The sequence below is a fragment of the Ranitomeya variabilis genome, chromosome 4, assembly GCF_051348905.1.
Source record: "Ranitomeya variabilis isolate aRanVar5 chromosome 4, aRanVar5.hap1, whole genome shotgun sequence".
NCBI classification, from domain to species: domain Eukaryota; kingdom Metazoa; phylum Chordata; class Amphibia; order Anura; family Dendrobatidae; genus Ranitomeya; species Ranitomeya variabilis.
In genome coordinates, this window is record NC_135235.1 from 610,176,876 (window position 1) to 610,204,317 (window position 27,442).

General features: G+C 47.2%; 1 protein-coding gene across 1 annotated transcript; it reads left to right on the forward strand.

The window, feature by feature from the left end:
* Positions 1-265: 265 nt before the first annotated feature.
* LOC143769244 (uncharacterized) lies at positions 266-26,849 on the forward strand. The gene is made up of 4 exons (XM_077257774.1): positions 266-465; positions 25,139-25,549; positions 25,661-25,692; positions 25,965-26,849. Exons 1-4 carry the CDS (start codon positions 463-465, stop codon positions 26,026-26,028), a joined length of 510 nt encoding a protein of 169 aa, XP_077113889.1. The 5' UTR covers positions 266-462; the 3' UTR covers positions 26,029-26,849.
* The last annotated feature ends 593 nt before the right edge of the window (positions 26,850-27,442 follow it).

The window sequence follows — 27,442 nt, forward strand, 5'->3', positions numbered from 1 at the left end:
CCGCTGTGATATCGTTGGTCGGAGCTAGAAGTCCAGAACTTTATTTGGTCGTCAGATCGGCGTGTATCGTCGTGTTTGACATCAAAAGCAACGACGCAACGAGCATAGGGGGCGTCGCAGCGTCTCCTTCTAGCCAGGTGTTACATTCCAAATGGAGACGCCCTCAGCCGCGACGGCCTGGGAGGGATCTTGCAGTAGGAACAATGGTAGCTGGGCGTCTCCCTGTCAACGCTGATAGGCCACTTCAGGATCATCTGTAGCTGCGTTCCGAAATATAAACCACGACTCTACTCCTTTGCAATCACTTGTGCGTCCTCCGCCATCTACGAGCCTCTCGTGAGCGTCCTGTTTGGAACTACAGAACTCTGCATCGTCTTCGTTCTGTAGCCTCTCGTAAGCGTCCTGTTTGGAAATCCAAAACTCTTCATCGTCTTCGTTCTCTATATCTCTTTCAGCTCATCAATGGTAAGTATATCTTTGTGCTGTTATTTCATCTGCCATGCAGCAATGCTAATTTATGTGTATTGTAGAGTGATGTATACTACATCTCTGCACAGATCTGTTTGAGCTTGCAAGTTTGTTAACAAATACGCTTTTTCGCTGGTTGGCAGCCATTTCTAGGTTACACTATTTGGAAAGGTAAACAAATACGTTTTTACGCTGGCTGGCAGCCATTTTGAGCTATTGCTTTATGGATAGTGTATTGTAGAGTGATATAGTGTATTGTAGAGTGATGTATACTAGGGTTGAGCGAAACGGATCGGTCATTTTCATGTCGCCGACTTTTGGCAAAGTCGGGTTTCATGAAACCTGACCCGATCCCAGCGTGGAATCGGCCATGCGGTACACGATCTTCCGCCAAAGTCGCGTTTCATATGACGCTTAAAGCGCCATTTTTCAGCCAATGAAGGTGCACGCAGAGTGTGGGCAGTGTGATGACACAGGTCCTGGTCCCTACCATCTTAGAGAAGGGCACGGCAGTGATTGGCTTGCTTTCTGCGGCGTCACAGGGGCTATAAAGGTGCGTTCCCGCCGACCGCCATCTTACTGCTGCTGATCTGAGCGTAGGGAGAGGATGCTGTCGCTTCGTCAGAAGCAGGGATAGCGTTAGGCAGGGTAAATTGACCCCAAAACCGCTTGTGCTGTAGCGATTTCCACTGTCCAACACCACCTTTTCTTTGCAGGGACAGTGGAGGCTAGATTTCTCTTCATCAGCTCTGTAGGTTATAAGGCTCCCTGATAGCTGCGTTGCTGTGTGTACGCCGCTGTGCAAGCAACTGCTTTTTTCAAAGCACAAATCCTGTTGCTCCTTCCTTTCTGCACAGCTATCTTGTTTGTTTGTCCACACTTTTGACTTTTGTGTGCAGCACTCCTTTTTATTGCTGCCTGCCACACTTTTCTGAGATTACTGTAGGGAGATAGTAATTGTAGTACTTTTTTTTTTTTTTGTTATATCTCTTCAAGCCACTTTCTGCCACAGAAAACCTACTGTATAACAGTGTGCCTGATTTCTTCCTAATTCTCCCATAAAACAAAAAAAAAGTGGGAGATTAAGACTGGCAAATCTGCATTAGTGCCAGTCCTGTGTGTGGCTTCTGTCTTTTTTTTCTGCCACAGAAAACCTACTGTATAACAGTGTGCCTGATTTCTTCCTAATTCTCCCATAAAACAAAAAAAAAAGTGGGAGATTAAGACTGGCAAATCTGCATTAGTGCCAGTCCTGTGTGTGGCATCTGTCTTTTTTTTCTGCCACAGAAAACCTACTGTATAACAGTGTGCCTTATTTCTTCCTAATTCTCCCATAAAACAAACAAAAAGTGGGAGATTAAGACTGGCAAATCTGCATTAGTGCCAGTCCTGTGTGTGGCTTCTGTCTTTTTTTTCTCCCACAGAAAACCTACTGTATAACAGTGTGCCTGATTTCTTCCTAATTCTCTCATAAAACAAAAAAAAAAGTGGGAGATTAAGACTGGCAAATCTGCATTGGTGCCAGTCCTGTGTGTGGCTTCTGTCTTTTTTTTCTCCCACAGAAAACCTACTGTATAACAGTGTGCCTGATTTCTTCCTAATTCTCTCATAAAACAAAAAAAAAAGTGGGAGATTAAGACTGGCAAATCTGCATTGGTGCCAGTCCTGTGTGTGGCTTCTGTCTTTTTTTTCTGCCACAGAAAACCTACTGTATAACAGTGTGCCTGATTTCTTCCTAATTCTCCCATAAAACAAAAAAAAAAGTGGGAGATTAAGACTGGCAAATCTGCATTAGTGCCAGTCCTGTGTGTGGCATCTGTCTTTTTTTTCTGCCACAGAAAACCTACTGTATAACAGTGTGCCTTATTTCTTCCTAATTCTCCCATAAAACAAACAAAAAGTGGGAGATTAAGACTGGCAAATCTGCATTAGTGCCAGTCCTGTGTGTGGCTTCTGTCTTTTTTTTCTCCCACAGAAAACCTACTGTATAACAGTGTGCCTGATTTCTTCCTAATTCTCTCATAAAACAAAAAAAAAAGTGGGAGATTAAAGGTACCGTCACACTAGGCGATATCGCCAGCAATCCGTGACGTTGCAGCGACCTGGATGGCGATATCGCTGTATTTGACACGCAGCAGCGATCTGGATCCCGCTGTGAAATTGCTGGTCGCTGCTAGAAGGTCTGCACATTATTTGGTCGCTAGGTCGCCGTGTATCGCTGTGTTTGACAGCAAAAGCGACGATACCAGCGATATTTTACACTGGTAACCAGGGTAAACATCGGGTTACTAAGCGCAGGGCCGCGCTTAGTAACCCGATGTTTACCCTGGTTACCAGCGTAAAAGTTAAAAAAACAAACAGTACATACTCACCTGCGCGTCCCCCAGCCTCTGCTTCCTGACACTAAAGCGCCGGCCCTAAACTGAAAGTGAAAGCACAGCGGTGATGTCACCGCTGTGCTGTTAGGGCCGGAGCTCAGTCAGCGTCAGGATGCAGAGGCTGGGGGACGCGCAGGTGAGCATGTACTGTTTGTTTTTTTAACTTTTACGCTGGTAACCAGGGTAAACATCGGGTTACTAAGCGCGGCCCTGCGCTTAGCAACCCGATGTTTACCCTGGTTACCCGGGGACCTCGGCATCGCTGGTCGCTGGAGAGCGGTCTGTGTGACAGCTCTCCAGCGACCACACAGCGACGCTGCAGCGATCGGCATTGCTGTCGCTATCGCTGCAGCGTCGCTTAGTGTGACGGTACCTTAAGACTGGCAAATCTGCATTGGTGCCAGTCCTGTGTGTGGCTTCTGTCTTTTTTTTCTGCCACAGAAAACCTACTGTATAACAGTGTGCCTGATTTCTTCCTAATTCTCCCATAAAACAAAAAAAAAAGTGGGAGATTAAGACTGGCAAATCTGCATTAGTGCCAGTCCTGTGTGTGGCATCTGTCTTTTTTTTCTGCCACAGAAAACCTACTGTATAACAGTGTGCCTTATTTCTTCCTAATTCTCCCATAAAACAAACAAAAAGTGGGAGATTAAGACTGGCAAATCTGCATTAGTGCCAGTCCTGTGTGTGGCTTCTGTCTTTTTTTTCTCCCACAGAAAACCTACTGTATAACAGTGTGCCTGATTTCTTCCTAATTCTCTCATAAAACAAAAAAAAAAGTGGGAGATTAAGACTGGCAAATCTGCATTAGTGCCAGTCCTGTGTGTGGCTTCTTTATTTTTTTTCTGCCACAGAAAACCTACTGTATAACAGTGTGCCTGATTTCTTCCTAATTCTCCCATAAAACAAAAAAAAAGTGGGAGATTAAGACTGGCAAATCTGCATTAGTGCCAGTCCTGTGTGTGGCTTCTGTCTTTTTTTTTCTGCCACAGAAAACCTACTGTATAACAGTGTGCCTGATTTCTTCCTAATTCTCCCATAAAACAAAAAAAAAAGTGGGAGATTAAGACTGGCAAATCTGCATTAGTGCTAGTCCTGTGTGTGGCATTTATTTTATTTTTTTCTGCCACAGAAAACCTACTGTGTAACAGTGGGCCAGATTAAATCACTTGTCTCACATATCCCCCAAAAAATTAAAATAAAGGGAGAATAATCTTGCCAAACCTGTGCATGTGTGCGAGTGCTGTCTGTGGTATCTGTCAGTCATTTTGTGCCACAGGAACTATACCGTGATATAGTGGGCCTGATTCAATCCCTTGTCTCCCATATAAAAAAAAGAGGGACATTTCTATTGCCAGTGTGTGCATCTGCGTCAGTCCGGCTAGTGCCATATCTGCCAGCCTCTTTCTGCTAATCAAACTGTGTATTGTGTAATACAGTGGGCCTGATTTTTCCCTGCATTCTCCCACACATAAAGAGGGACATTTCTATTGGCAGAGTTTTGATCTGCGTCACTCCTGTTAGTGCCATATCTGCCAGCCTCTTTCTGCTAATCAAACTGTGTTGTTGTGTAATACAGTGGGCCTGATTTTTCCCTGGATTCTCCCACACATAAAGAGGGACATTTCTATTGCCAGTGTGTGCATCTGCGTCACTCCTGTTAGTGCCATATCTGCCAGCCTCTTTCTGCCAATCAAACTGTCTACTGTAATATAGTGGGCCTGATTTTTCACTGCATTCTCCCACACACAAAGAGGGACATTTCTATTGCCAGTGTTTTTATCTGCGTCACTCCTGTTAGTGCCATATCTGCCAGCCTCTTTCTGCCAATCAAACTGTCTAGTGTAATACAGTGGGCCTCATTTTTCACTGCATTCTCCCACACATAAAAAAGGGAGATTTACATTCCCAACAAGTTTACGCACACCTTGTACCTGGTTTTACAGGACCACATAACGGTTGTTAGTTTGGTAACATTTTTCCAAGAATGAGGAAGTCTGGTGGAAGAGGTCGTGGCCGTGGGCGGTCATTGGCAGCTGGTAATGATGGTAGTGGTGGTGGTCGTGAAGCATCAGGTGGTCGTGGGAAAAGCAGTATAGCCCTTAAGTCTCGAGTTGTTGAGCCAGCGTCATCGTCTGGCTGCACAAGGCCTCGAAGGCTCCCTTTTCTGGGAGTAGGAAAACCGCTTTTGAAGCCGGAGCAGCAGGAACAAGTATTGGCTTTCATTGCTGACTCTGCCTCTAGTTCTTTCGCCTCCTCCTCGGAAAGTGCCAAATGTCAGAGCAGTGCATCATCAGTGGATGCTCCCAGTCAGGAACAAGTCGCTTCCTTGTGTCCTTCACCCAGAACAACAGTGAAGGATGCTTCAGGCGACACAACTGGTTACTCCATGGAGTTCTTTACACATACCGTGCCTGGGTTAGAAAGGGAAATTGTTAACAGGTCATGCCCATTACAAGATGAATTGGACATGGAGTGCACAGATGCACAGCCACAGCCAGATTATTATGCTGTTCCTTTGACTCAGATCAGAACATTGCCCTCGCAGTGCACTGATCCAGAATCTGACCCCGATGAGACTATGGAGCCCCGTCACGAACGCTATAGCACCGGCTTACACGGTGACCCAGAGGAAGGTGCACAGAACATAGAAGAGGAGGTCATAGATGACCCAGTTGTTGACCCCGATTAGCAGCCATTGGGGGAACAGGGTGCAGGCGGCAGTAGCTCTGAAGTGGAGGAGGAGGAGCCGCAGCAGGCATCAACATCGCAACAGGCTCCATCTGGCTGGCCCGTATCTGGCCAAAAACGTGTGGCAAAACCAAAACCAGTTGTAGGACAGCATGGCCATCAGGTTAAAGTAGCTCAGTGTGCAATGCCTGAAAAGGTATCCGATAGGAAGAGTGCAGTCTGGAATTTTTTTAACCAAGATCCCAATGATCAGTGCAAAGTCATCTGTAAGAAATGCTCAAGGACCTTCAGCAGAGGTCAGAATGTTAAAAATTTAAATACAAGTTGCATGCATAGACATTTAACCACCATGCACTTGCAAGCCTGGACAAACTACCAAACGTCCCTTAACGTTGTAGCACCCTCTCACAATGAAGCTAATCAGCAAGGCGACATCCCTTCCCTCACTGTAAGCCCACCGTTTACCACACCACCTGCAGGTAATGTTGCGGTTTCGTCGCAAGGCCAAAGCAGTCAGGTAATCACCAGGTTCGTGGTCGGAAAAACTGTATGTAGGGCACCATCAAGAATACCATCACCAACTCTCTCTCAGTCACCCATGTCCACCGGCACCCCCGCTAGTTCCACCGTATGCAGCTCTCCAGTCCAGCTCACCCTACATGAGACTCTCGTTAGGAAATGGAAGTACTCAACCTCGCATCCGCGTACACAGGGTTTGAACGCCCACATTGCTAGACTAATCTCGTTAGAGATGATGCCCTACTGGTTAGTTGAAACCGAAGCTTTCAAAGCCCTGATGGACTATGCTGTACCACGCTACGAGCTACCCAGTCGACACTTCTTTTAGAGAAAAGCCATCCCAGCCCTCCACCAGCATGTAAAAGACCGCATTGTCCATGCGCTCTAGCAATCTGTGAGTAGAAAGGTGCACCTGACAACAGGTGCATGGACCAGTAGGCATGGCCAGGGGCGTTACGTCTCCATCACGGCACACTGGGTTAATGTGGTGGATGCAGGGTCCACAGGGGACAGTAATATTGGGACAGTTCTGCCTAGCCCACGGTCTAGGAAACAGTTGGCTGTAGGCGTTCGTCCCCCCTCCTCCTCCTCGTCCTCCAGCAGAAGCGAGAGCTCGTCCACATACCGCAGTCGCACGACCACTCCATCCGCAGCTGCCACTGTTGCACACGAGGTGTCCAATTATGGAACAGCTAGTGGCAAGCGTCAGCAGGCTGTATTGGCAATGAAGTGTTTGGGCGACAACAGACACACCGCGGAAGTTCTGTCCGAGTTCTTGCAGCAAGAAACTCGGTCATGGCTGGGCACTGTACATCTTGAGGCAGGCAAGGTAGTGAGTGATAACGGAAGGAATTTCATGGCTGCCATAGCCCTTTCCCAACTGAAACACATTCCTTGCCTGGCTCACACCTTAAACCTGGTGGTGCAGTGCTTCCTGAAAAGTTATCCGGGGTTACCCGACCTGCTGCTGAAAGTGCGCAGACTTTGCTCTCACATCCGCCGTTCGCCCGTACACTCCAGCCGTATGCAGAACCATCAGCGGTCTTTGAACCTTCCCCAGCATCGCCTAATCATCGACGTTGCAACAAGGTGGAACTCCACACTGCACATGCTTCATAGACTGTGCGAACAGAGGCGTGCTGTTATGTATTTGTGGGAGGATACACATACACGGGCAGGCAGTTGGATGGCAGACATGGAGTTGTCAGCTGTGCAGTGGTCGAAGCTCCAAGACCTGTGTCAAGTCCTTCAGTGTTTTGAGGAATACACACGGCTGGTTAGTGCAGACAACGCTGTAATAAGCATGAGCATCCCCCTAATGCGTCTACTGATGCAAAGTTTGACGCACATAAAGGAACAGGCGTCTACAGCCGAGGAGGAGGGAAGCCTTGATGACAGTCAGCCATTGTCTGCTCAGGGAAGTCTACAGGACGAGGTGGCGGGCGAAGAGGAGGAGGACGAGGAGGATGATGGGGATGACTATTTTTTGGATGAGGAAGCTTCTCAGGGGGCAATAGAAACTGCTGGCGGTGCAAGGCCGGGTTCAGGGTTTTTGAGGGAGACAAGTGACGTTGATTTGCCAGAAAGTGCTCCTCAACCCAGCATATGCACTGACTTGACAACTGGAACATTGGCCCACATGGCGGATTATGCCTTGCGTATCCTCAAAAGGGACCCACGCATTATAAAAATGATGACAGATGACGATTACTGGTTGGCCTGCCTCCTTGATCCTCGCTATAAAGGCAAATTGCAAAATATCATGCCACATGAGAACCTCGAACAGATATTGGCAACCAAACAAGCTACTCTTGTAGACCGTTTGATTCAGGCATTCCCAGCACACAGCGCCGGTGATGGTTCTCACACGAGCTGCAGGGGGCAACGGGGCAGAGGTGTTAGAGGTGCACAGATCAGAAGTGGCGTAGGACAGAGGGGTTTTCTGACCAGGTTGTGGAGTGATTTTGCAATGACCGCAGACACGACAGGTACAGCAGCATCCATTCAAAGTGACAGGAGATAACATTTGTCCAGTATGGTTACTAACTATTTTTCCTCCATTACCGATGTTCTCCCTCAACCGTCATTCCCCTTTGATTACTGGGCATCCAAAATAGACACCTGGCCTGAATTGGCTGAATATGCATTGCAGGAGCTTGCTTGCCCAGCAGCTAGTGTGCTGTCAGAAAGAGTATTCAGTGCTGCTGGTTCAATACTGACCGAAAAAAGGAGTCGTCTGGCTACCCAAAATGTTGATGATCTAACCTTCATTAAAAAGAACCACTCATGGATTTCAAATTATTTTGCCCCACCTTTCCCGGCTGACACCTAGCTTTCCAGAAAAAAGGTCTTGCTTTGGGACTGGTGTTACTGACTGTTCCAATCTCGTAATTTGCAGCTGCTGTTTGTCCAGCATACGACATCTTTACACCTCCCTAAATGCCCTAACTCCCCCCATGGGGCCGTGGTCTCGCCACTTGTGGCAAGCACCCGTCAGAGTACCGCTTGTCTGAAGAGGTGGGTGTGCCCACTTTTGGTCGACGGCACTGGCACTGGGTCCCTCATAGTACAATGAAGTGTCTCTGGCGGTGGTGGCGCGCACCCAACGTCAGACACACCGTTGTAACATGAGGGGCCCTGGGCTTGTACTGCCGGCCAGGAGAGAGTGTCCCCCCCAAGGTAAAACAGTGCTCTACCACTTGCAAAATTATCTGTCGCTGCTCCACCACTGTTTAGTCTATGCGCTGAAATCCTTCCATGCCTGGCACAGACAATAACAATTTGTTGACATGTATGATGCTAGTTAAAATAGTCAGGGGCCCTGTCCTACATTTACACCAGTAAATACTTTGCACAAAATTACAATGTCTGAAAGTCAGCATAGGAGCACACCCCTGTACCTAAGTATGCCACCCTTTTTTGGGGGGGGGGTTGGATTTTTTTGGGGAGACATTAACATCTAGTTTGTTTTTGGGAGTACTTACTGTGTCAGACACTCCTTCCAATTGTCGTCCACTGAACACACCAATGTTGCCTGTGTACCCCTGTAACCAATTTAAAACTGCATAGAGCCTATTTTATTATTTTAGGCCTAGGAAGTCTGTCTGCAGTCCCTCCTTCCAATTGTCCTCCACTGACCACACCAATGCTGCCTGTGTACCCCTGTAACCAATTTAAAACTGCATAGAGCCTATTTTATTATTTTAGGCCTAGGAAGTCTGTCTGTGGTCCCTCCTTCCAATTGTCCTCCACTGACCACACCAATGCTGCCTGTGTACCCCTGTTGCCAAATTTAAGCTGCATAGAGCCTATTTTATTATTTTAGGCCTAGGAAGTCTGTCTGCGGTCCCTCCTTCCAATTGTCCTCCACTGACCACACCAATGTTTCCTGTGTACCCCTATTGCCAAATTTAAGCTGCATAGAGCCTATTTTATTATTTTAGGCCTAGGAAGTCTGTCTGCGGTCCCTCCATCCAACTGTCCTCCACTGACCACACCAATGCTGCCTGTGTACCCCTGTAACCAATTTAAAACTGCATAGAGCCTATTTTATTATTTTAGGCCTAGGAAGTCTGTCTGCGGTCCCTCCTTCCAATTGTCCTCCACTGACCACACCAATGCTGCCTGTGTACCCCTGTTGCCAAATTTAAGCTGCATAGAGCCTATTTTATTATTTTAGGCCTAAGAAGTCTGTCTGTGGTCCCTCCTTCCAATTGTCCTCCACTGACCACACCAATGCTGCCTGTGTACCCCTGTAACCAATTTAAAACTGCATAGAGCCTATTTTATTATTTTAGGCCTAGGAAGTCTGTCTGCGGTCCCTCCTTCCAATTGTCCTCCACTGACCACACCAATGCTGCCTGTGTACCCCTGTAACCAATTTAAAACTGCATAGAGCCTATTTTATTATTTTAGGCCTAGGAAGTCTGTCTGCGGTCCCTCCTTCCAATTGTCCTCCACTGACAACACCAATGCTTCCTGTGTACCCCTGCTGCCAAATTTAAGCTGCATAGAGCCTATTTTATTATTTTAGGCCTAGGAAGTCTGTCTGCGGTCCCTCCTTCCAATTGTCCTCCACTGACCACACCAATGCTGCCTGTGTACCCCTGTAACCAATTTAAAACTGCATAGAGCCTATTTTATTATTTTAGGCCCAGGAAGTCTGTCTGTGGTCCCTCCTTCCAATTGTCCTCCACTGACCACACCAATGCTGCCTGTGTACCCCTGTAACCAATTTAAAACTGCATAGAGCCTATTTTATTATTTTAGGCCTAGGAAGTCTGTCTGCGGTCCCTCCTTCCAATTGTCCTCCACTGACCACACCAATGCTGCCTGTGTACCCCTGTTGCCAAATTTAAGCTGCATAGAGCCTATTTTATTATTTTAGGCCTAGGAAGTCTGTCTGCGGTCCCTCCTTCCAATTGTCCTCCACTGACCACACCAATGCTGCCTGTGTACCCCTGTTGCCAAATTTAAGCTGCATAGAGCTTATTTTATTATTTTAGGCCTAGGAAGTCTGTCTGCGGTCCCTCTTTCCAATTGTCCTCCACTGACCACACCAATGCTGCCTGTGTACCCCTGTTGCCAACTTTAAGCTGCATAGAGCTTATTTTATTATTTTGGGCCTAGGAAGTCTGTCTGCGGTCCCTCCTTCCAATTGTCCTCCACTGACCACACCAATGCTGCCTGTGTACCCCTGTAACCAATTTAAAACTGCATAGAGCCTATTTTATTATTTTAGGCCCAGGAAGTCTGTCTGCGGTCCCTCCTTCCAATTGTCCTCCACTGACCACACCAATGCTGCCTGTGTACCCCTGTAACCAATTTAAAACTGCATAGAGCCTATTTTATTATTTTAGGCCTAGGAAGTCTGTCTGCGGTCCCTCCTTCCAATTGTCCTCCACTGACCACACCAATGCTGCCTGTGTACCCCTGCTGCCAAATTTAAGCTGCATAGAGCCTATTTTATTATTTTAGGCCTAGGAAGTCTGTCTGCGGTCCCTCCTTCCAATTGTCCTCCACTGACCACACCAATGCTTCCTGTGTACCCCTGTTGCCAAATTTAAGCTGCATAGAGCCTATTTTATTATTTTAGGCCTAGGAAGTCTGTCTGCGGTCCCTCCTTCCAATTGACCTCCACTGACCACACCAATGCTGCCTGTGTACCCCTGTAACCAATTTAAAACTGCATAGAGCCTATTTTATTATTTTAGGCCTAGGAAGTCTGTCTGCGGTCCCTCCTTCCAATTGTCCTCCACTGACCACACCAATGCTGCCTGTGTACCCCTGTTGCCAAATTTAAGCTGCATAGAGCCTATTATATTATTTTAGGCCTAGGAAGTCTGTCTGCGGTCCCTCCTTCCAATTGTCCTCCACTGACCACACCAATGCTGCCTGTGTACCCATGTTGCCAAATTTAAGCTGCATAGAGCCTATTTTATTATTTTAGGCCTAGGAAGTCTGTCTGCGGTCCCTTCTTCCAATTGTCCTCCACTGACCACACCAATGCTGCCTGTGTACCCCTGTTGCCAAATTTAAGCTGCATAGAGCCTATTTTATTATTTTAGGCCTAGGAAGTCTGTCTGCGGTCCCTCCTTCCAATTGTCCTCCACTGACCACACCAATGCTGCCTGTGTACCCCTGTAACCAATTTAAAACTGCATAGAGCCTATTTTATTATTTTAGGCCTAGGAAGTCTGTCTGCGGTCCCTCCTTCCAATTGTCCTCCACTGACCACACCAATGCTGCCTGTGTACCCCTGTTGCCAAATTTAAGCTGCATAGAGCCTATTTTATTATTTTAGGCCTAGGAAGTCTGTCTGCGGTCCCTCCTTCCAATTGTCCTCCACTGACCACACCAATGCTGCCTGTGTACCCCTGTTGCCAAATTTAAGCTGCATAGAGCCTATTTTATTATTTTAGGCCTAGGAAGTCTGTCTGCGGTCCCTCCTTCCAATTGTCCTCCACTGACCACACCAATGCTGCCTGTGTACCCCTGTTGCCAAATTTAAGCTGCATAGAGCCTATTTTATTATTTTAGGCCTAGGAAGTCTGTCTGCGGTCCCTCCTTCCAATTGTCCTCCACTGACCACACCAATGCTGCCTGTGTACCCCTGTAACCAATTTAAAACTGCATAGAGCCTATTTTATTATTTTAGGCCTAGGAAGTCTGTCTGCGGTCCCTCTTTCCAATTGTCCTCCACTGACCACACCAATGCTGCCTGTGTACCCCTGTTGCCAAATTTAAGCTGCATAGAGCCTATTTTATTATTTTAGGCCTAGGAAGTCTGTCTGCGGTCCCTCCTTCCAATTGTCCTCCACTGACCACACCAATGCTGCCTGTGTACCCCTGTAACCAATTTAAAACTGCATAGAGCCTATTTTATTATTTTAGGCCTAGGAAGTCTGTCTGCGGTCCCTCTTTCCAATTGTCCTCCACTGACCACACCAATGCTGCCTGTGTACCCCTGTTGCCAAATTTAAGCTGCATAGAGCCTATTTTATTATTTTAGGCCTAGGAAGTCTGTCTGCGGTCCCTCTTTCCAATTGTCCTCCACTGACCACACCAATGCTGCCTGTGTACCCTTGTAACCAATTTAAAACTGCATAGAGCCTATTTTATTATTTTAGGCCTAGGAAGTCTGTCTGCGGTCCCTCCTTCCAATTGTCCTCCACTGACCACACCAATGCTGCCTGTGTACCCCTGTTGCCAAATTTAAGCTGCATAGAGCCTATTTTATTATTTTAGGCCTAGGAAGTCTGTCTGCGGTCCCTCCTTCCAATTGTCCTCTACTGACCACACCAATGCTGCCTGTGTACCCCTGTTGCCAAATTTAAGCTGCATAGAGCCTATTTTATTATTTTAGGCCTAGGAAGTCTGTCTGCGGTCCCTCCTTCCAATTGTCCTCCACTGACCACACCAATGCTGCCTGTGTACCCCTGTTGCCAAATTTAAGCTGCATAGAGCTTATTTTATTATTTTAGGCCTAGGAAGTCTGTCTGCGGTCCCTCCTTCCAATTGTCCTCCACTGACCACACCAATGCTGCCTGTGTACCCCTGTAACCAATTTAAAACTGCATAGAGCCTATTTTATTATTTTAGGCCTAGGAAGTCTGTCTGCGGTCCCTCCTTCCAATTGTCCTCCACTGACCACACCAATGCTGCCTGTGTACCCCTGTTGCCAAATTTAAGCTGCATAGAGCCTATTTTATTATTTTAGGCCTAGGAAGTCTGTCTGCGGTCCCTCCTTCCAATTGTCCTCCACTGACCACACCAATGCTGCCTGTGTACCCCTGTTGCCAAATTCAAGCTGCATAGAGCCTATTTTATTATTTTAGGCCTAGGAAGTCTGTCTGCGGTCCCTCCTTCCAATTGTCCTCCACTGACCACACCAATGCTGCCTGTGTACCCCTGTTGCCAAATTTAAGCTGCAAAGAGCCTATTTTATTATTTTAGGCCTAGGAAGTCTGTCTGCGGTCCCTCCTTCCAATTGTCCTCCACTGACCACACCAATGCTGCCTGTGTACCCCTGTAACCAATTTAAAACTGCATAGAGCCTATTTTATTATTTTAGGCCTAGGAAGTCTGTCTGCGGTCCCTCCTTCCAATTGTCCTCCACTGACCACACCAATGCTGCCTGTGTACCCCTGTTGCCAAATTTAAGCTGCATAGAGCCTATTTTATTATTTTAGGCCTAGGAAGTCTGTCTGCGGTCCCTCCTTCCAGTTGTCCTCCACTGACCACACCAATGCTGCCTGTGTACCCCTGTAACCAATTTAAAACTGCATAGAGCCTATTTTATTATTTTAGGCCTAGGAAGTCTGTCTGCGGTCCCTCCTTCCAATTGTCCTCCACTGACCACACCAATGCTGCCTGTGTACCCCTGTTGCCAAATTTAAGCTGCATAGAGCCTATTTTATTATTTTAGGCCTAGGAAGTCTGTCTGCGGTCCCTCCTTCCAATTGTCCTCCACTGACCACACCAATGCTGCCTGTGTACCCCTGTTGCCAAATTTAAGCTGCATAGAGCTTATTTTATTATTTTAGGCCTAGGAAGTCTGTCTGCGGTCCCTCCTTCCAATTGTCCTCCACTGACCACACCAATGCTGCCTGTGTACCCTTGTTGCCAAATTTAAGCTGCATAGAGCCTATTTTATTATTTTAGGCCTAGGAAGTCTGTCTGCGGTCCCTCCTTCCAATTGTCCTCCACTGACCACACCAATGCTGCCTGTGTACCCCTGTTGCCAAATTTAAGCTGCATAGAGCCTATTTTATTATTTTAGGCCTAGGAAGTCTGTCTGCGGTCCCTCCTTCCAATTGTCCTCCACTGACCACACCAATGCTGCCTGTGTACCCCTGTTGCCAAATTTAAGCTGCATAGAGCTTATTTTATTATTTTAGGCCTAGGAAGTCTGTCTGCGGTCCCTCCTTCCAATTGTCCTCCACTGACCACACCAATGCTGCCTGTGTACCCCTGTTGCCAAATTTAAGCTGCATAGAGCCTATTTTATTATTTTAGGCCTAGGAAGTCTGTCTGCGGTCCCTCCTTCCAATTGTCCTCCACTGACCACACCAATGCTGCCTGTGTACCCCTGTTGCCAAATTCAAGCTGCATAGAGCCTATTTTATTATTTTAGGCCTAGGAAGTCTGTCTGCGGTCCCTCCTTCCAATTGTCCTCCACTGACCACACCAATGCTGCCTGTGTACCCCTGTTGCCAAATTTAAGCTGCAAAGAGCCTATTTTATTATTTTAGGCCTAGGAAGTCTGTCTGCGGTCCCTCCTTCCAATTGTCCTCCACTGACCACACCAATGCTGCCTGTGTACCCCTGTAACCAATTTAAAACTGCATAGAGCCTATTTTATTATTTTAGGCCTAGGAAGTCTGTCTGCGGTCCCTCCTTCCAATTGTCCTCCACTGACCACACCAATGCTGCCTGTGTACCCCTGTTGCCAAATTTAAGCTGCATAGAGCCTATTTTATTATTTTAGGCCTAGGAAGTCTGTCAGCGGTCCCTCCTTCCAATTGTCCTCCACTGACCACACCAATGCTGCCTGTGTACCCCTGTAACCAATTTAAAACTGCATAGAGCCTATTTTATTATTTTAGGCCTAGGAAGTCTGTCTGCGGTCCCTCCTTCCAATTGTCCTCCACTGACCACACCAATGCTGCCTGTGTACCCCTGTTGCCAAATTTAAGCTGCATAGAGCCTATTTTATTATTTTAGGCCTAGGAAGTCTGTCTGCGGTCCCTCCTTCCAATTGTCCTCCACTGACCACACCAATGCTGCCTGTGTACCCCTGTTGCCAAATTTAAGCTGCATAGAGCTTATTTTATTATTTTAGGCCTAGGAAGTCTGTCTGCGGTCCCTCCTTCCAATTGTCCTCCACTGACCACACCAATGCTGCCTGTGTACCCCTGTTGCCAAATTTAAGCTGCATAGAGCCTATTTTATTATTTTAGGCCTAGGAAGTCTGTCTGCGGTCCCTCCTTCCAATTGTCCTCCACTGACCACACCAATGCTGCCTGTGTACCCCTGTAACCAATTTAAAACTGCATAGAGCCTATTTTATTCTTTTAGGCCTAGGAAGTCTCTCTGCGGTCCCTCCTTCCAATTGTCCTCCACTGACCACACCAATGCTGCCTGTGTACCCCTGTTGCCAAATTTAAGCTGCATAGAGCCTATTTTATTATTTTAGGCCTAGGAAGTCTGTCTGCGGTCCCTCCTTCTAATTGTCCTCCACTGACCACACCAATGCTGCCTGTGTACCCCTGTTGCCAAATTCAAGCTGCATAGAGCCTATTTTATTATTTTAGGCCTAGGAAGTCTGTCTGCGGTCCCTCCTTCCAATTGTCCTCCACTGACCACACCAATGCTGCCTGTGTACCCCTGTTGCCAAATTTAAGCTGCATAGAGCCTATTTTATTATTTTAGGCCTAGGAAGTCTGTCTGCGGTCCCTCCTTCCAATTGTCCTCCACTGACCACACCAATGCTGCCTGTGTACCCCTGTTGCCAAATTTAAGCTGCATAGAGCCTATTTTATTATTTTAGGCCTAGGAAGTCTGTCTGCGGTCCCTCCTTCCAATTGTCCTCCACTGACCACACCAATGCTTCCTGTGTACCCCTGCTGCCAAATTTAAGCTGCATAGAGCCTATTTTATTATTTTAGGCCTAGGAAGTCTGTCTGCGGTCCCTCCTTCCAATTGTCCTCCACTGACCACACCAATGCTTCCTGTGTACCCCTGTTGCCAAATTTAAGCTGCATAGAGTCTATTTTATTATTTTAAGCATAGGAAGTCTGTCTGTGGTCCCTCCTTCCAATTGTCCTCCACTGACCACACCAATGCTGCCTGTGTACCCCTGTAACCAATTTAAAACTGCATAGAGCCTATTTTATTATTTTAGGCCTAGGAAGTCTGTCTGCGGTCCCTCCTTCCAATTGTCCTCCACTGACCACACCAATGCTGCCTGTGTACCCCTGTTGCCAAATTTAAGCTGCATAGAGCCTATTTTATTATTTTAGGCCTAGGAAGTCTGTCTGCGGTCCCTCCTTCCAATTGTCCTCCACTGACCACACCAATGCTGCCTGTGTACCCCTGTTGCCAAATTTAAGCTGCATAGAGCTTATTTTATTATTTTAGGCCTAGGAAGTCTGTCTGCGGTCCCTCTTTCCAATTGTCCTCCACTGACCACACCAATGCTGCCTGTGTACCCCTGTTGCCAAATTTAAGCTGCATAGAGCTTATTTTATTATTTTAGGCCTAGGAAGTCTGTCTGCGGTCCCTCCTTCCAATTGTCCTCCACTGACCACACCAATGCTGCCTGTGTACCCCTGTAACCAATTTAAAACTGCATAGAGCCTATTTTATTATTTTAGGCCCAGGAAGTCTGTCTGCGGTCCCTCCTTCCAATTGTCCTCCACTGACCACACCAATGCTGCCTGTGTACCCCTGTAACCAATTTAAAACTGCATAGAGCCTATTTTATTATTTTAGGCCTAGGAAGTCTGTCTGCGGTCCCTCCTTCCAATTGTCCTCCACTGACCACACCAATGCTGCCTGTGTACCCCTGCTGCCAAATTTAAGCTGCATAGAGCTTATTTTATTATTTTAGGCCTAGGAAGTCTGTCTGCGGTCCCTCCTTCCAATTGTCCTCCACTGACCACACCAATGCTGCCTGTGTACCCCTGTTGCCAAATTTAAGCTGCATAGAGCTTATTTTATTATTTTAGGCCTAGGAAGTCTGTCTGCGGTCCCTCCTTCCAATTGTCCTCCACTGACCACACCAATGCTGCCTGTGTACCCCTGTAACCAATTTAAAACTGCATAGAGCCTATTTTATTATTTTAGGCCCAGGAAGTCTGTCTGCGGTCCCTCCTTCCAATTGTCCTCCACTGACCACACCAATGCTGCCTGTGTACCCCTGTAACCAATTTAAAACTGCATAGAGCCTATTTTATTATTTTAGGCCTAGGAAGTCTGTCTGCGGTCCCTCCTTCCAATTGTCCTCCACTGACCACACCAATGCTGCCTGTGTACCCCTGCTGCCAAATTTAAGCTGCATAGAGCCTATTTTATTATTTTAGGCCTAGGAAGTCTGTCTGCGGTCCCTCCTTCCAATTGTCCTCCACTGACCACACCAATGCTTCCTGTGTACCCCTGTTGCCAAATTTAAGCTGCATAGAGCCTATTTTATTATTTTAGGCCTAGGAAGTCTGTCTGCGGTCCCTCCTTCCAATTGTCCTCCACTGACCACACCAATGCTGCCTGTGTACCCCTGTAACCAATTTAAAACTGCATAGAGCCTATTTTATTATTTTAGGCCTAGGAAGTCTGTCTGCGGTCCCTCCTTCCAATTGTCCTCCACTGACCACACCAATGCTGCCTGTGTACCCCTGTTGCCAAATTTAAGCTGCATAGAGCCTATTTTATTATTTTAGGCCTAGGAAGTCTGTCTGCGGTCCCTCCTTCCAATTGTCCTCCACTGACCACACCAATGCTGCCTGTGTACCCATGTTGCCAAATTTAAGCTTCATAGAGCCTATTTTATTATTTTAGGCCTAGGAAGTCTGTCTGCGGTCCCTCCTTCCAATTGTCCTCCACTGACCACACCAATGCTGCCTGTGTACCCCTGTTGCCAAATTTAAGCTGCATAGAGCCTATTTTATTATTTTAGGCCTAGGAAGTCTGTCTGCGGTCCCTCCTTCCAATTGTCCTCCACTGACCACACCAATGCTGCCTGTGTACCCCTGTAACCAATTTAAAACTGCATAGAGCCTATTTTATTATTTTAGGCCTAGGAAGTCTGTCTGCGGTCCCTCCTTCCAATTGTCCTCCACTGACCACACCAATGCTGCCTGTGTACCCCTGTTGCCAAATTTAAGCTGCATAGAGCCTATTTTATTATTTTAGGCCTAGGAAGTCTGTCTGCGGTCCCTCCTTCCAATTGTCCTCCACTGACCACACCAATGCTTCCTGTGTACCCCTGTTGCCAAATTTAAGCTGCATAGAGCCTATTTTATTATTTTAGGCCTAGGAAGTCTGTCTGCGGTCCCTCCTTCCAATTGTCCTCCACTGACCACACCAATGCTGCCTGTGTACCCCTGTAACCAATTTAAAACTGCATAGAGCCTATTTTATTATTTTAGGCCTAGGAAGTCTGTCTGCGGTCCCTCCTTCCAATTGTCCTCCACTGACCACACCAATGCTGCCTGTGTACCCCTGTAACCAATTTAAAACTGCATAGAGCCTATTTTATTATTTTAGGCCTAGGAAGTCTGTCTGCGGTCCCTCCTTCCAATTGTCCTCCACTGACCACACCAATGCTGCCTGTGTACCCCTGTTGCCAAATTTAAGCTGCATAGAGCCTATTTTATTATTTTAGGCCTAGGAAGTCTGTCTGCGGTCCCTCCTTCCAATTGTCCTCCACTGACCACACCAATGCTGCCTGTGTACCCCTGTAACCAATTTAAAACTGCATAGAGCCTATTTTATTATTTTAGGCCTAGGAAGTCTGTCTGCGGTCCCTCTTTCCAATTGTCCTCCACTGACCACACCAATGCTGCCTGTGTACCCCTGTTGCCAAATTTAAGCTGCATAGAGCCTATTTTATTATTTTAGGCCTAGGAAGTCTGTCTGCGGTCCCTCTTTCCAATTGTCCTCCACTGACCACACCAATGCTGCCTGTGTACCCTTGTAACCAATTTAAAACTGCATAGAGCCTATTTTATTATTTTTGGCCTAGGAAGTCTGTCTGCGGTCCCTCCTTCCAATTGTCCTCCACTGACCACACCAATGCTGCCTGTGTACCCCTGTTGCCAAATTTAAGCTGCATAGAGCCTATTTTATTATTTTAGGCCTAGGAAGTCTGTCTGCGGTCCCTCTTTCCAATTGTCCTCCACTGACCACACCAATGCTGCCTGTGTACCCTTGTAACCAATTTAAAACTGCATAGAGCCTATTTTATTATTTTAGGCCTAGGAAGTCTGTCTGCGGTCCCTCCTTCCAATTGTCCTCCACTGACCACACCAATGCTGCCTGTGTACCCCTGTTGCCAAATTTAAGCTGCATAGAGCCTATTTTATTATTTTAGGCCTAGGAAGTCTGTCTGCGGTCCCTCCTTCCAATTGTCCTCCACTGACCACACCAATGCTGCCTGTGTACCCCTGTTGCCAAATTCAAGCTGCATAGAGCCTATTTTATTATTTTAGGCCTAGGAAGTCTGTCTGCGGTCCCTCCTTCCAATTGTCCTCCACTGACCACACCAATGCTGCCTGTGTACCCCTGTTGCCAAATTTAAGCTGCAAAGAGCCTATTTTATTATTTTAGGCCTAGGAAGTCTGTCTGCGGTCCCTCCTTCCAATTGTCCTCCACTGACCACACCAATGCTGCCTGTGTACCCCTGTAACCAATTTAAAACTGCATAGAGCCTATTTTATTATTTTAGGCCTAGGAAGTCTGTCTGCGGTCCCTCCTTCCAATTGTCCTCCACTGACCACACCAATGCTGCCTGTGTACCCCTGTTGCCAAATTTAAGCTGCATAGAGCCTATTTTATTATTTTAGGCCTAGGAAGTCTGTCTGCGGTCCCTCCTTCCAGTTGTCCTCCACTGACCACACCAATGCTGCCTGTGTACCCCTGTAACCAATTTAAAACTGCATAGAGCCTATTTTATTATTTTAGGCCTAGGAAGTCTGTCTGCGGTCCCTCCTTCCAATTGTCCTCCACTGACCACACCAATGCTGCCTGTGTACCCCTGTTGCCAAATTTAAGCTGCATAGAGCCTATTTTATTATTTTAGGCCTAGGAAGTCTGTCTGCGGTCCCTCCTTCCAATTGTCCTCCACTGACCACACCAATGCTGCCTGTGTACCCCTGTTGCCAAATTTAAGCTGCATAGAGCTTATTTTATTATTTTAGGCCTAGGAAGTCTGTCTGCGGTCCCTCCTTCCAATTGTCCTCCACTGACCACACCAATGCTGCCTGTGTACCCCTGTTGCCAAATTTAAGCTGCATAGAGCCTATTTTATTATTTTAGGCCTAGGAAGTCTGTCTGCGGTCCCTCCTTCCAATTGTCCTCCACTGACCACACCAATGCTGCCTGTGTACCCCTGTAACCAATTTAAAACTGCATAGAGCCTATTTTATTATTTTAGGCCTAGGAAGTCTGTCTGCGGTCCCTCCTTCCAATTGTCCTCCACTGACCACACCAATGCTGCCTGTGTACCCCTGTTGCCAAATTTAAGCTGCATAGAGCCTATTTTATTATTTTAGGCCTAGGAAGTCTGTCTGCGGTCCCTCCTTCCAATTGTCCTCCACTGACCACACCAATGCTGCCTGTGTACCCCTGTTGCCAAATTCAAGCTGCATAGAGCCTATTTTATTATTTTAGGCCTAGGAAGTCTGTCTGCGGTCCCTCCTTCCAATTGTCCTCCACTGACCACACCAATGCTGCCTGTGTACCCCTGTAATCAATTTAAAACTGCATAGAGCCTATTTTATTATTTTAGGCCTAGGAAGTCGGTCTGCGGTCCCTCCTTCCAATTGTCCTCCACTGACCACACCAATGCTGCCTGTGTACCCCTGTAACCAATTTAAAACTGCATAGAGCCTATTTTATTATTTTAGGCCTAGCAAGTCTGTCTGCGGTCCCTCCTTCCAATTGTTCTCCACTGACCACACCAATGCTGCCTGTGTACCCCTGTTGCCAAATTTAAGCTGCATAGAGCCTATTTTATTATTTTAGGCCTAGGAAGTCTGTCTGCGGTCCCTCTTTCCAATTGTCCTCCACTGACCACACCAATGCTGCCTGTGTACCCCTGTAACCAATTTAAAACTGCATAGAGCCTATTTTATTATTTTAGGCCTAGGAAGTCTGTCTGCGGTCCCTCCTTCCAATTGTCCTCCACTGACCACACCAATGCTGCCTGTGTACCCCTGTTGCCAAATTTAAGCTGCATAGAGCCTATTTTATTATTTTAGGCCTAGGAAGTCTGTCTGCGGTCTTTCCTTCCAATTGTCCTCCACTGACCACACCAATGCTGCCTGTGTACCCCTGTTGCCAAATTTAAGCTGCATAGAGCCTATTTTATTATTTTAGGCCTAGGAAGTCTGTCTGCGGTCCCTCCTTCCAATTGTCCTCCACTGACCACACCAATGCTGCCTGTGTACCCCTGTTGCCAAATTTAAGCTGCATAGAGCCTATTTTATTATTTTAGGCCTAGGAAGTCTGTCTGCGGTCCCTCCTTCCAATTGTCCTCCACTGACCACACCAATGCTTCCTGTGTACCCCTGTTGCCAAATTTAAGCTGCATAGAGTCTATTTTATTATTTTAAGCATAGGAAGTCTGTCTGCGGTCCCTCCTTCCAATTGTCCTCCACTGACCACACCAATGCTGCCTGTGTACCGCTGTTGCCAAATTTAAGCTGCATAGAGCCTATTTTATTATTTTAGGCCTAGGAAGTCTGTCTGCGGTCCCTCCTTCCAATTGTCCTCCACTGACCACACCAATGCTTCCTGTGTACCCCTGTTGCCAAATTTAAGCTGCATAGAGTCTATTTTATTATTTTAAGCATAGGAAGTCTGTCTGCGGTCCCTCCTTCCAATTGTCCTCCACTGACCACACCAATGCTGCCTGTGTACCCCTGTTGCCAAATTTAAGCTGCATAGAGCCTATTTTATTATTTTAGGCCTAGGAAGTCTGTCTGCGGTCCCTCCTTCCAATTGTCCTCCACTGACCACACCAATGCTGCCTGTGTACCCCTGTAACCAATTTAAAACTGCATAGAGCCAACTTTTTTAGTTAACACATACTACCTTTGTCTGTCTGCGCCACTAAATCACGCTGTCCTCCACTGAAAAAGCTGAGCTTCAACCTTCAGGCTCTCATTAAGTATTTTTAAATGTAACACTGCAATTGCCCTACTACTTGGGTTGGGGCCTAGTAACGGTGTCTGCCGCTCCTTGGTGTTCTCCTCCTCCTTGGTGTTCTCCTCCAGGTGTCCTTGTCTGAGCTTCAACCTTCAGGCTCTCATTAAGTATTTTTAAATGTAACACTGCAGTTGCCCTACTACTTGGGTTGGGGCCTAGTAACGGTGTCTGCCGCTCCTTGGTGTTCTCCTCCTCCTTGGTGTTCTCCTCCAGGTTTCCTTGTCTGAGCTTTAACCTTCTGGCTCTCATTAAGTATTTTTAACTGTAACACTTTTGTTGCCCTACAACTTGGGTTGGGGCCTAGTAACGGTGTCTGCCGCTCCTTGATGTTCTCCTCCTCCTTGGTGTTCTCCTCCAGGTTTCCTTGTCTGAGCTTCAACCTTCTGGCTCTCATTAAGTATTTTTAACTGTAACACTTTTGTTGCCCTACTGCTTGGGTTGTGGACCTAGTAACGGTGTCTGCCGCTCCTTGGTGTTCTCCTCCTCCTTGGTGTTCTCCTCCAGGTTTCCTTGTCTGAGCTTTAACCTTCTGGCTCTCATTAAGCATTTTTAACTGTAACACTTTTGTTGCCCTACTACTTGGGTTGGGGCCTAGTAACGGTGTCTGCCGCTCCTTGGTGTTCTCCTCCTCCTTGGTGTTCTCCTCCAGGTTTCCTTGTCTGAGCTTCAACCTTCAGGCTCTCATTAAGTATTTTAAAATGTAACACTTTTGTTGCCCTACTACTTGGGTTGGGGCCTAGTAACGATGTCTGCCGCTCCTTGGTGTTCTCCTCCTCCTTGGTGTTCTCCTCCAGGTTTCCTTGTCTGAGCTTCAACCTTCAGGCTCTCATTAAGTATTTTTAAATGTAACACTTTTGTTGCCCTACTACTTGGGTTGGGGCCTAGTAACGGTGTCTGCCGCTGCTTGGTGTTCTCCTCCACTGAACAAAGCAGTGCCGCCTGTTACTTATTTGGCCCTACTCACTGTGTCAGCCTCTCATTACAGTTGTCCTCCACTGAACAAAGCAATGCTGCCTGGTTAGTCCTGTTACCAATTTTGAACTGCATTTAGGCCACTTTATTATTTGGGCCTAGATCTGTGTTTCCTCCTCATCCTGCCCATTGCCCAGCCACTGCTAGATTAGCCCGCTGGTACATTGACCCAGACCACTACATTCCCCTTGCACTCTACACAGCCTGAATCTGACCCTGCTGAAAGTCTGGTTCCTCTTCCCACATACTATACCACCTTACACGGGGACAAAGAGGAAGGTGCAGGTGAAAGTGCAGGTTCCTTCATCAGGTGGGGGGGCCCACTCGTTGGCGACGTCACTGGCACAGGGCCCCTCATAGTACGCAAAAGTGTCGCTGCCGGTGGGAGGCACCCCCGCCGTGCAAACACACCGCCGTACTGTGAGTGGCCCTGTGCCAGTGCCAATGCGAACGAGTGGGACCCCCTGCTTGCTCAGGATCACAGCACTTGCAACGTTGCAATACTTACCTCTAACTGCTCCACCGCCGTGACGTAGTCCACGTTTCCTGGGCCCACTAAAAACTTGAACTCGCCCTACCCCCCACAACTTTAGCCAAATGACCCCCCAATTTTCAATGGCTACCTATTATTGTAAGGTAAATTAAGATTGACAAGCTTAAGTAACAAGAATTGATGTTTTTGGCATTAAAATTGGCACTGTAGGTGTTTTCCTGGCCTCCACTCACTGCCGATTATGCTTCCCCATTGACTTGCATTGGGTTTCGTGTTTCGGCCGAACAACGACCCCGACTTTTCAAGAAGATCGGCCGATTTCACTCGACTCGACTTTTGACAAAGTCGGGTTTTGCAAAACCCGACTCGACCCCAAAAAAGTAAAAGTCGCTCAACCCTAATGTATACTACATCTCTGCAGAGATCTGTTTGAGCTTGCAAGTTTGTAAACAAATACGCTTTTGCGCTGTAGTACTGGCCGTTAGTGGTCATTACTGGGTAACAAGGATTTGGTGATGTGGTGTGTTAGGATGTTAAGATGTTCACCAACAAAATGGCCACCGCCAAATTTTAATTTGCCATCCACAAAGTAGCCACCATTAGAATTAACACTTTTTCCACCCAAAAAATGGCTGCTAACAATAGGGAAAAGCACACGGCCTGGCCCATCCCATCCACAAAATGGCTGCTAACAATAGGAAAAAGCACACGGCCCGGCCCATCCCATCCACAAAATGGCTGCTAACAATAGGAAAAAGCACACGGCCCGGCCCATCCCATCCACAAAATGGCTGCTAACAATAGGGAAAAGCACACGGCCCGGCCCATCCCATCCTCAAAATGGCTACTAACAATAGGGAAAAGCACACGGCCCGGCCCATCCCATCCACAAAATGGCTGCTAACAATAGGAAAAAGCACACGGCCCGGCCCATCCCATCCACAAAATGGCTGCTAACAATAGGGAAAAGCACACGGCCCGGCCCATCCCATCCACAAAATGGCTGCTAACAATAGGAAAAAGCACACGGCCCGGCCCATCCCATCCACAAAATGGCTGCTAACAGTAGGGAAAAGCACACGGACCGGCCCATCCCATCCACAAAATTGCTGCTAACAATAGGGAAAAGCACACGACCCACCCACTTTCTTGCTTGCTGTAACTTAACTATTTCTTTCTTTTTTTTCAGATGTCTGCCAATGACCAAGAGTTTGTTCGGGCACTCATCGATATGTACCGCTCCCTGCCCTGCTTGTGGAAGATCAAGTCTGCGGATTACAGCAACCGCTACAAGAAAAAAGATGCGTACGAGAAGCTGGTGGCCCTCTACAAGGAGCATCATCCCACTGAGCCGGTGGATGAAAACATTGTGCGGAAGAAGATCCAGGCTCTCCGCACAGTGTTCAAAAAAGAAATGAACAAGGTCGAAAAGTCCATGAAGTCTGGGGCCGGAACCGACGACGTCTATGTGCCCAAGTTGTGGTACTATGACCTGCTGGCGTTCACTCAGGACCAGGAAATCCCTCGCCCGTGCCACACCGTGACAAGCTTTTGTGCGCCATCTGCAGAAGATATCCTGCCCGAGTCTCCTGACGAGCATGTAAGTACCCCCTAGCTTCCCTGCTTGTAGCATGCCGTGTGTCTTGTATGTTTATGAGACTGCACGGTTTCCAATAATAATAATTCACGTTTTTCATGTTTAATCCACCAGATAATAAAAGTTGCCACTTCCTGTTCAGATAAGTATGTCCAAACAGTCCTTCCCTTCCTTTAAATGCTGTCTTATTTCAAAAGTTTAACATTAATTTAAATTTTGTGTCTTCCGCACATTCGTACAGTATAGCCGGCAAAAGTAGTTCAGCCCAGCTCTGTAACCCCTGTGGTTTGCTACCTAGATAACTGTTCCTCATAGTTTCCCATGGACGGGCATAGAGGTGTTGGGGAGGTGGGGGCTCTCTAGGGCTGATTTGTTTGTATGTTATTGACATTTTATTTTATTTTTCCTGTACTCGCAGGTGCCTCCGCAACAGCTCGAAACACCGGAAGGGAACGATGACCAGACCCCTCAGTCCTCCATAAGCCCGTGTGTCGAGGAGCAGACACGTCCACAGCGGCCATCTCGCAAAAGAAAGGCGACTGCGGGCACACCTGTGGATCTCCTGTCACTGGCCAACAACATTATGACCCAGCATGCCACAACCCAGCTCACCGGATTCCCATCCTTCGTTGCGGAACGGTTAAACAGATTGGACGTTACCCAGCGAACGCACGCGGAGAGATTAATGTTTGAGGTTTTGAACGCGGCAGCCGCTGGCAAACTGAGTGAGACATCAACGGTGACCATCAGCGACCGTCAGCCCAGTGGCCAGTTTTATTGGGGACACCAGCATGAGCCCATGCACAGCACTCCTGTCCACAGACCTGGCCCACATCATTTGCAGTTCCGGACACCACCTCCACCCCCTTCTTTTGGTGACTTTTCGCAAGGACCTCCTACGACCACACACCAGTACAGCGAGATGAACACCTACTATCAACATCTGTAGGGTTCTTGGCTTGAAAACAATAGAGACTTCTTTTTCATAAGCTCCGTAATCCCCTATGCCTACTCCCCTGCACTCACTGCCCGCCGCCCGCTCCGTAATCCCCTATGCCTATGCAGCATCAATAGTAAAAATATGTCATGTCAAAAGTATTAAAAAAAAAAAAACACCTGCTATACTCACCCTCCGCCGCCTTTCCCGCTCCCGGGACCGCTCCATTGCAAGCAGCAGCTTCCGGTCCCAGGGAAAGGTGGCGGATGGTGAGTATAGCAGGACTTCAATGAGACTTCGGAAGGTGAGTATATATATATATTTATATGTTAAAAAACTTTATAAGTCTGATTTGTCCCTCCCCTACTCCGTAATCCCCTATGCCGATGCAGCATCAATAGAAAAAATGTCATGTCAAAAGTATTAAAGAAAACAAAAAAAACCAAACAAACACCTGCTATACTCACCCTCCGCCGCCTTTCCCGCTCCCGGGACCGCTCGCTCCATTGCAAGCGGCAGCTTCCGGTCCCAGGGAAAGGCGGCAGATGGTGAGTATAGCAGGACTTCAACGGGACTTCGGAAGGTGAGTATATATATATATTTATATGTTGATAAACTTTATAAGTCCTATTTGTCCCTCCCCTACTCTGTAATCCCCTATGCCTATGCAGCATCAATAGTAAAAATATGTCATGTCAAAAGTATTAAAAAAACCAAACACCTGCTATACTCACCCTCCGCCGCCTTTCCCGCTCCCGGGACCACTCGCTCCATTGCAAGCGGCAGCTTCCGGTCCCAGGGAAAGGCGGCGGATGGTGAGTATAGCAGGACTTCAACGGGACTTTGGAAGGTGAGTATATATATATATATTTATATGTTAATAACCTTTATAAGTCCGATTTGTCCCTCGACCTACTCCGTAATCCCCTATGCCTATGCAGCATCAATAGTAAAAATAT

Excerpts from the sequence above, each read along its gene's own strand:
- LOC143769244 (XM_077257774.1), top strand. Across the intron at positions 25,550-25,660 it reads CCGAGTCTCCTGACGAGCAT|ATAATAAAAGTTGCCACTTC; the intron begins GTAAGTACCCCC and ends TTAATCCACCAG. Across the intron at positions 25,693-25,964 it reads GCCACTTCCTGTTCAGATAA|GTGCCTCCGCAACAGCTCGA; the intron begins GTATGTCCAAAC and ends CTGTACTCGCAG.